Source organism: Siniperca chuatsi, linkage group LG16 (assembly GCF_020085105.1).
Source record: "Siniperca chuatsi isolate FFG_IHB_CAS linkage group LG16, ASM2008510v1, whole genome shotgun sequence".
Taxonomy (NCBI): domain Eukaryota; kingdom Metazoa; phylum Chordata; class Actinopteri; order Centrarchiformes; family Sinipercidae; genus Siniperca; species Siniperca chuatsi.
Genome location: NC_058057.1, coordinates 13,953,916 through 13,964,354, shown reverse-complemented (window position 1 = coordinate 13,964,354; position 10,439 = coordinate 13,953,916). Strand labels below are relative to the sequence as shown.

Below are 10,439 nucleotides of genomic sequence, written 5' to 3'. Positions count from 1 at the left end.
GGCTGATTCAAATGTTCAAACCACAGGAAAGACTTCCTTTGGTGGTGATGAGGCATGTTGCATTACATCATGCAGTCCTCTCCTGCATATTTGGGGGCTTCAAACGAGACACTAGATGGCAACCACGTTGAGAGGGAGAAACAGTGTGTGTGTGTGTGTGTGTGTGTGTGGGGGGGGGTGTACATAGAGAAGGGGGGAGAGAGGGAGGAGGGGAAAGGTGGGGGAGTGGATTACGTCGGCGTGGGACAGTGGAGGGACGGTCTGCTCATGGCACTCAACTTGCAGCTGGAGGAGAGCTGCAGAGAGGGGAAACAACTGAACAGCGGGGAATGAGATTAATGCACAGGTAAAAATTGGTCGACCACAGTTGGATGCACGAGTCACGAATTGAATTGTCTGAACTTGTAGATTAGATTATTGTTACCAGGTGGGAATAGATCTGCAGTGGAGGGAAAGCAAGACAAGATGTGCTACGTCCGTGGCGCCACTGGTGCGCTATCTGGGGACAGAGTGAGCGACGGCTACGCGCGGACACCCCGCTTTTAGATGGCTCCAACATTTGGGGTGCAAAACAGGTGTCAGGGAAGTGTCGTCACGAACCCCGGAAGCCGGAGGAGGTGGGAACAACAGAGGGAAAGATGGCAGCGAAATCCGATGGTCGCGGGGTCGTCACCGGTTTCGCCCAGCTGCACAACCTGGACGAGGTGGTGGGGACGGGAGAGGACGACACTCGGAACGGCAGTTCATTCCACATCTGTCATTGCTGCAACACCTCGTCGTGCTACTGGGGCTGCCGGAGCGCCTGCCTGCATTACCTCCGGGGGAAGGGGAAGGGAAAGGGGAGAGATGCGGCGCGGCCACCGCAGGAGGAGCGCCTCTGGCTGGACTGCCTGTGGATCATCCTGGCGCTGCTGGTCTTTTTCTGGGACGTGGGGACCGATTTATGGCTGGCCATCGACTATTACCACAAGCAGGACTTCCTGTGGTCAGGCCTGACCCTGTTCTTCGTGTTGGTGCCCTCGGTTCTGGTCCAGATCCTGAGCTTCAGGTGGTTTGTGCAGGATTACACTGGGGGCGGACTGGGCTCCGTGGAGGGGCTGAGTAGTCGAAGAGCAGCCAGTCTGCAAAGAGACAGGTGCTGCCGCCTCTCTGTCTGGGTCTGGCAGACCGTCATACACATCTTTCAGATGGGACAAGTGTGGAGGTAAGACAAACTTCAAGTTTTGCCTTTAAAAGATTCAGTTAAACCCCACAAAGCACGGTGCTCCCAGCTCCTCTCACTCTATCCATTCACTCAGCCTTCTAACCTCTTCTTGACTGTCACCTGGTATAACCCGTTGTTGTGGACATGACTGGGGTGAAAATCGGCTCGGTGGTGATGCCATTACGCTCGCCTCACAGTCTCCACTATTTTAGTGTCACACACGCCTGTATTTGTATTTTCAATATACCTAGTTACATCTTAAACGTTTTGCAACATTTTTTCATGCTCTCAGCTAAATGTGAACAAACTGCTACAGCTGCACAGAAATTGCACCGCTGTCATCACAGTGCGCCATTGCGCTTGTGTGGGGAGGGAAGAGGGCTATTTGTTCAAAGACGGACAGGTAGCCTAGTAGCTGAAAGCCTATGTGTGTATGTTTGTGTGTGAGCGTGTCTGAGTGTGTGTCAGGCGCGCCGTTCACATCACAATGCATCACACTGCACACGGTCGCCTCGATTAACCCGCCACCCCTCCCCGCATCAAATACTCCAACTCTGCAACTAGAGGCCAGACGAGCATCTGTTTTCACGGCTCACAAAACTACATCTTCCCCCCACAGACATGATGTCATCGATTCCTCTGCGACGCTCGATATCTTTGGTCCCCAAATCCGCTTTTTGGCCATACAAATCGATGCGTCGGGGGACCGCGGGGATGCTCAAGGTGTAGGTCTCTGCGCGTAATCTGTGACATGTAGCGGCTACAGTAGTAAAATGTGACACCGGTGCGCGCTGCTTATCTAGTCCATTTAGGCTGCTCAGTCGAAGCTTCTGAGCAACGAGTTGTTTTTGGTGCAGACAGACGCAGTGGCTGGCATTTAATGGAGAAAAAAAAAGTAACGCATGACGGCTGCTCTGAGAGGACTGCCAGCGGCTGAAAAAATGTAAAACAAGCACACAGTGAGACTCAGTGGAAGGGGTCAAATCATTTCATACTGACTTTTTGGTTCTCAGTCGACGTTTGTAGTGTTTTTGTTCATCAGAAACTGAGATTGACCACTAATTCTGTTATAGTATTTGTGTTTGACAGCTGCCTTTCCTCATCAGACAAATTGATTTTGTAAGCCATGATTGTGCTGTAGTCTAATGCATGAGAACATTTGTGCTACAGGCTAAATTACTCACATGCTGAGACTAAAAGTAAAATCTGAACTGAAACTCACTGACCTTTTTGAGAAAATAAATGGCCACAAGCCTTAAATGAGATACCTTCTCATCCAGTTTCACCTGTTCCCCTGTTTCATCTGGCTGACAAGAGCATCTTCATATATGTTCAAGTTAAATTTAGTGCATGCCACACATCCCCTGTCAAGATGGGTTTTCCCAGAATGAGACCACTCTGCATTCCTCATCAGACTCATTTTGAGCTGGACCTGAAGGCTATTATATTGATTAGCTGCAGTTATATTGGCTCAAGTTTATTAAGGCTTACTCCAGTGTGGTTCAATTGATTATTTAGCTCATATCTGTACTGGGAAGAAGATTGTTGCACAATTAGAGTCACTGGTTGTGTTGGTGGTTATAGTGGTTGATACATATGGAAGTATGTATGTATTGTATGCATAATGTAGGCCTTACTTTATGTCCACCAGAAGTTGCATAGAAATATTACATTGTGTAGATTAATGTCTACATTGTGTCTATGTTTTGTAGGGGCCTACACATTAGGTAAACACAAGACATAGGAATACGGTAGTTCAACATTTTGGGAAATACACTTATGTGCTTTCTGGCAGAGAGTCAGAAGAGAAGATTGATACCACTCTCATGTCTGTACGGTAAATACGAAGCTACAGCCAGGAGCAGGTTAGCTTAGGTTAGCACAAAGACTGGAAACAGGGGGAAACAGCTAGCCTGGCTCTGTCCAAATATAACAAAATCCATCTAGAACCTCTAAAGCACTAATTAACACGTTATATCTTGTTTGTTTAATCCGTACAAAAACCAAAGTGTAAAAAAAAAACAATTTTTGGTTGTACTGGGGGTTTCTTCCTGAAGTCTTTGCTGGTTACCTGGCAACTGCTGCCATAACCCCTGGCACATAACCATAAAACGGCAAATTGTCATTTTTAAACTTCGGGTTTTGTATTAAACAAACAAGATATAACATGGAAATTAGTGAGCTTTAGATGAGCTGGTAGGTGGATTGTGTTACCTACCTACAGAGCCAGGCTAGCCGTTTCCCCATTTGTGCTAAGCTAAGCTAGCTGCTAGCTGTAGCCTTGTATTCAGCAAACACATATGACAGTGGTGTCGATCTTCTCATCCAATTCGCCGTCAGAAAGCTAACAAGCATATTTCCCAAAATGTCAACCTATTCGTTTAAGAAAGTTATTAAACAAATACTTGGTTGTATCTTCAGTCAGTTTTCTTGTATATATAATATACTTTATCAATTATGTTGGCTTGTATAGTGTATATACACATTAGAAATATTTTTATCATAAATACGCTTTTATATCGGTGGTCACATGAGCTATTACACAGGTGTGAGCATTTAAAGGAAGCATTTAGGAAGATCTATTGGCAGAAATGGAATATAATATTTATAAGTATGTTTTCATTAGTGTATAATTGCCTGAAAATAAGAATTGTTGTGTTTTCATTATCTTAGAATAAGCCCTTAATATCTACAGAGGGAGCAGGTCCCCTTCCACGGAGGTCGCCATGTTGCAACGCCATGATTCTACAGTAGCTCAGAACGGACAAACCAATCACTTGCTCTAGATTGGGCCATTCGCATTTTTCGCGAATTTTGCGGCCACTGTAGTTTCTCCTGCACTCTTGGAAGGGGAGGGTGAGGTGAGTGGTATTCAAATGGTTGCAAACTGCAATTTCACTGCTAGATGCCACTAAATCCTACACACTGGACCTTAAAGGGGGTTATTGCTTGCCTTTTGTGGTTTGAAAAAACACATTTATTTGATGTTAATAAATGATAAACCTTTGGAGCAGTATGTAGTGTAGCAAGACTCATTTTCTACCCACAGTGATACAAGTTTTCAGGGACATCAAGACCATGGAACCGCAGTACAATATTTGAACCAGCTTTAGTTTTCAGATTTACAGGTTCAGTAGTAAAACATGACCTAAGATGAACTGAACTGAACTAAAGTTTAAAAAGAAGTGCATTGAAACTTGAAGGAACTCAAGTAAACGTAATGTGTTGGTGTTTATGTTGTGACAGCACAAAGCCAGGGGCGAGGGATCATTGTCAGGCCACTGTCTCCCTTTGGACATGATCCGCCTGGCTGCTGGTTCGGGGTTGAGGGTCAAAAGCTGCTCTTGTCAGCTTAGTGAGAGTTCACAACCTAAGACCCACAGGGCTATCACTTGATATGGAGATTATTAGCCACTGTGAGAGGCCAAACTGCCAATAGGTAGCATATGCTATCATATTACATTGTATTATGGTGCATGAATATTAAATAGCACTTTACTTTTTAAGTTTTAGTTCCATGATATGGTGCAATTCATTGGATATGTGTGAACTTATCATATCCAGTATTTTGTCATTATATGGGGAATAAATGATCATTTTCCATGACTGGATTTCGAAAGCAATTATCACTGCAATTCTTAGGCATTCTTAACAAGATGCTACAGTATCAGTTTGTGAAATGTTTTCCCTTCATTAATGTGAGAAAACAAGATGAAGTGCTGACAGGTGTCAAAAACACCTCCTGATCATGTTTCATTACTCAATTCTATTTTCAATTCTACATTCAATTAGCTGCTTTCCCTCTGTGCACCTGAGGACCGAGCTGATGACAGAATCGCCAGGCTTGTTAATTGTTGACAGAACGGGGAGGATTCCTCTCCCATCTGTAATCCCACTATGTCACTGGCTCTCCACAGCTTTTTCATGTCATCCTCCCTGTGAAACACAGGCACTGCTGACGGTGACCCCTTAAGCTTTAGAGATTCTGCTCACATACCCTAAGGCACACAGTGGATCACACATACACAGAGGTCTCCTGGCAGTATGATGGACAGCTTAATCAGTGTAAACCCAAATTAGCGTCTGGCTGAAAAAGAGCTGCATCCATCTGCACCCCCCCACCCCCGAGGAAATCCGTGTAGAAAGTTTTGGAAGCTCTTTGTTGTTGGGAAATCCCAGCAGAATTGGGTGGGGTGTCGTCCTCTTCTTTCCTCTTAATTTCTTATAGTTGGGGGTGAAAATATTGTATAATAGGCAATTTTCAGTAGCTTCTCACAAACTGAGAAAAATTTCAAGACTCCAGTGGCAGTTACTAACCAATGAGCAGTGAGCAACATCACATCTCTTCTGTAGCCATTACATTTCTCAGAATAAAACAAAACAAAACAGGGGCTATATGCTGCAGTTTCAACCAAAACCTCTAAATACAGTTAGTAACTAAATATTTCAATGTGGTTAAACTATTACATATTTAAAGGGGCACTCCACTGAGATTACACATGAAGTTCAGTTTACTCACCACAGTGAGTAATACACTGGAAAACAGCTGCATAATGTCTTCTGTGGATCTGTAGGGATCTTTTCAAAGTTTGAAAAAAATAACCCTGATGTCATCAGACTTTAAATTTTTAACAGAAAGTGGGCATTACAAACCAAAGATGTGGGGTTTGAAAGTAGTGGATGTTTAGGAGGCAGGGAGGTCTAAAGGAGGCTGCTATGGAAATGTATTATGGGAACGTATTATGGGAATTGTAGGATCCAACATTTTTGGAGCTTGACCCATACTAGAGACTAAAAGTCAGGGTATCTCAGCCTCTGCTGCTTTGATTTTGCTTTGACCATTCTTAAAAGTTGTCTCTTGTGAGTCCTCTTAATTTTATTAAAAAGCGCAATATGAAATTGCTGGAGTGCCCTTTTAAACACCTCTAAATTCTCAAAATATGCATCAGAGAATACAATGCCAACATGTGGCTTATCTAAGACATCCCTGTCCATTTAACTTAATCTTTTGTCTTGGGAGCTCCTGAAAAGATCTACTCTTTTTTGTGGGAGCTGTCCAGTGCTGAAATTCTGATTTAAGCACAGGTGTAAGTTTTAATGCTTTTTCTTGGCATTTTTAACCTCACGCAGCCATGTACCAAATTAAACAGACTGAGTATTGTCGGGTGTGTAAATTGATTTATACTGTCTCACTGGGTGTCATACAGTCTCCCAAACAAATACCACACTGTATTGCACAGCATCCTAACCACAATGAAGATGATATATAGAATATATAAGTCATGTTTTGATATTCTGAATGATATTAGGTTTAATATTGTATTCAGTGCACATTTGGATTCTGGCTGTATATAGTGAAGGGTGGAACAGACATTGGACTTACATTACACCTAGACTCAGTTCTTGACAGTGTATTTGTCAGCTGTATTAAACAGTTCTGAAATGTTGGCCTTGTTTGACTTTGAATCATTTGAGTAACTATGTCCATTAAAATGAATAGAGTAGGTAGTCGGGTTTCAGTAGGGTTACTGAGAAAGATGTATGTTAATTCCTGTTGTTTTTCATTATGTTACATTGAGTGTGTGGGTTGTATTAATGCTTGTTTGATAGTGTAACAGTATATTCCACTTCAGTGCCAAAATTAAATACACTTCAGACTACTAAATTGTAAATCTTCCATGTGTGTAGGGGTCAAAGGAGACCACAACGAGAATGATAAAAATGCTGGTAAATATCTAAGTTCTTGTTATTGTATTACTGAAATTGTACATCCATCTTGGCTATCAAAGAATTCTCCAGTCCCCCCCCCTCAATTGTAGACAATGTTTCAACACCACAAATCCGATGCTTGGATTACACTTTAATCCAGAACAAGAGTGGGCTCACCACCGAGCAAAACGAAGAAATCGCCTCATGGTTGACATCTGCCTCTGTTTCCTAGCCTGGTAAATATTAATACAGACTGGGAAGGAGTTGACAAAAGCCTCTCTTGGCTGGCTGGGCTGCTTGTAGTTGCCAAAAAAGGTTTGTACACGCGGTGAAGCGAGACATTGAGATGATACAATGCAACCAGCTGCCCTGTCAAGGAAAAAAAACAGCTGAGGGGGTGAAAGAGGGAAAGATGAAGGCTTGGATAAATGAGTTACAATCCATATAATTATGTATTGAGAGTTTAAAGTGGTGAAAGATGGGAACATCTTGTTCCCTCCACAGTGGAGGCACTGAAGTATTTTTGGAGTGAAGTAACCGACAGATAGACGACTGGGTGATACTAGGCTGTTTATTCAGTTTGCTGGCAGAATACATAAGTCTGGGAATCTCCTTAAGAAATTCAATTGTGTTCTATTGTTGTAAAGGCATGAAAAAATATTGTGTCTTGATGTTCATTTTATAAGAAACACATTACAATACTTAAAATACCACTAACCCAAAAACATTTTATTCTACAGAGAACAAAAGATAAAAAGAGCACACAGGCACAGACAGAAAACACTTATCTTTATTAAAATACACATCTGACTCTGTTGTGTGTTATTTACAGACAGCACATTAAACTTCCATTGCAGCTCTGGAACATATCAGTGCAACGCTACTCATTTTCTCATTAGCACTGATAACAGGGGACAAACCTTTAAAGCCAGCGCTCCAAGAAAACCCCCAATTATGTGACAGAGGAGCCTATCAAAATGCAAGAAAAGCCGGCTTTCTTCGGAACCTACCACAGCTGGGGGTAAAGAGACAGAAAGCCATAAATGATACAGTAATATGAGCTTCAGTTTTTCAAGTAGCAGAGGAAGAGAGAGGGATTTGAAAAAGGGATTCAATTGCTGTTTTGGTTCAGTGTCATCAGGATGTGAGTTCAAGCTGGGTTATTGATTTAGAGAGTATTGCTGGAAAATGTTTGATTCAGCTTGCGGTATTTGTTTGAATCCAAATGTTTTACCTCTTAATAAACAAACAGATGCACCATTAAACAGTCTATCATGAAAATCAACAAGCTTTAACAGAATGTTGTTGGTGACCTTACCTATGTATGTAAGAGTAAAACCCTAAATAAATGGGTAGTTAACATGTTAGCTGATTGCAATCCCATTTCCACAGTCGATAACACCCACTGTTACTGCAGAGAGCGCTTAAGTTCAGTGCAGGGTGAATGAATGGGGATAAAGTGCCTATGATGATGCTTGATTTAACCGCCTCAGGCCTGCCTCCTGAGCAAAACAATATTTAGTAGTAGAAGCCTGGAGGCCCCGATGTTACACCCTTGCTGCATCTTAACACTGGTCAACAGACAGAGACAGGTCTGCACTCATGAAGGAATATTAAGCACGCGGGCAGATGGGTTACCAGACAGAGATTTGTATGCAGATCACATATATGTGTGTACATGCACATACACAAATCACACCTCAGGGGAGTTGAGAGTAGCTCTTTTTTTATACACCTCCTTATATGCAGTCTCACATCGCAGCCTCTCTTGCTCACGGACACACAAAAACACACACGCCTTGGCAGAATTACACATTTCCATGTCCTGTTTCTTTAGGCACTTAGATCAGAGAGAGGTGGTGCAGCCAGTGGACAATGAACTCCACCCACCCTCCCCTGGCTCTCTCCCTTTACGAAAAGCCATCTCCCGCACACTTTCCCTCAGAGCACAGAGATTAAACTATTAAAAACACATCAGTGAGCCACACCAGTGCACTGGGTGACATGTTTGTTTATTATAATAAACATGGGCACTGGAGTTTATTTTGATTCAATCCCACAAACACGTCTTGCTGCCAGAAATACTGACAAGCGCATTAAATGTGTATTAATCCACAGCTGAAAGTAGTCCCCAATAAATGCACTATTTGCTCCTGTTTGAGTATTGCTAAAGACAACAGTGCCCAGCTGTTTTATGACATTACTGAACCTTTTTTAAAAAGTATATGTGTAACCCATTTTTTAAAGATTTCAGTCTTCAGTAGGAACCAATGGGCTTGGGGCTTAGTGCACAAACAGGGTAAGAAAGTCAGAAAGTAATGAGAGACGAACTATTGCATTGTTGGTTTTGGTCTTTTCATTCAAAGCCAGTCTTATCCTTTAAATTTGACACATACTTTCCAGATTCAGAGTATTTTTCAGTTGGCTTCTGTGAATGTTCACATGTTTACACTCTTTTTTTTTTTGCTTGCTACAGTTGTAGCGTGCAAGCTTGTGGAACTTGGCTCACGACGATGTAGGATTTATTGACTTTGAAGTCTGTTGTTTGTTCAATATGGTGTGTGTCTAGTTCTGTTTGGCAATTAAATTGACTGCATCAGTTCAATTCTCGATCCTCCCTACAGCTGTCTATTATTTCCATTCTCTTCTAAACAAAAATCTAAATCTGCCCTGTTGCAACTTTTCCTTTGAGCTCATTCAGAAGCGCTCAACACAAACACATTGTGCATGTTGTGTGATGTATATTTTTTCATATTAGTCTAGTGCATATTCTACTCAGAGAAAATCATTACCTGGGCCCAGAGGATATCCAGTGCGAGTTGAAATGCTTACACACAAAGGCTATTTTTCATCTGGAGTCCCCAGCCTAATAGCTGTATTCCTAATATATATTTATGCTTCCCTTTCTCCTGAAATAGTAATACACTCCCAGATGTACTATTTGAGATCATCATGTGTTCTCCCCGTACACTCTCTCTATCCATTAGTGCTCTTCATAAGCTCAAGCCACCATATTACCATCTGTCCTCCCTGCAAAGTTAACTTATGTTTTTATTTTTATCCCTCCTTATCACTTACACCTATTAATGTACTTAGGCTCCTCATAAAGCCTTTTATCCCCCTCCATCCATTCTGGAAGAAGACACCACACTGTGTGTTCCTCTATGCTGTCTTATCCTCTCCTTATTTGCTATCGTTAGAAGGATCTGGTTCTCTACACTGTGAGATCAAATGCTGTGTCCCTTACCACTAGTTAAAGTCATCATGCTACCTCCCTTCCCTCCATCTTTCTCTATATGTCTCTCTCCCTGTGTTGCCTTCACATAAAGCTGCACTTGACCTCCATTTCTGTCAAGGAAACTGGAGCATCTGGCTCCTGCCCCATTACAACTCAACACCTCCTCTCTCCCTCCCTGCCTCCCTCATCCTGCCATACCACCCATCTCTTATTCCCTACAGAGCCCATTTTCAGATCTCCCACATTCTGCCGTCCTTTTAGTTCTTCACTTCTGCTCCCTCTTTCTGA

The 10,439-nt window shown here is 42.5% G+C and overlaps 1 protein-coding gene across 1 annotated transcript in view; it reads left to right on the top strand.

Annotated features, from left to right (window-relative positions):
• The first annotated feature begins 243 nt into the window (after positions 1-243).
• xkr6b (XK, Kell blood group complex subunit-related family, member 6b) overlaps positions 244-10,439 on the top strand; it is a 60,498-nt gene continuing 50,302 nt past the window's right edge. The window contains exon 1 of the mRNA XM_044168812.1: positions 244-1,204. Coding sequence (XP_044024747.1) covers positions 639-1,204 — 566 coding nt within the window. The 5' untranslated portion in view covers positions 244-638. The remainder of the gene's footprint in view (positions 1,205-10,439) is intronic.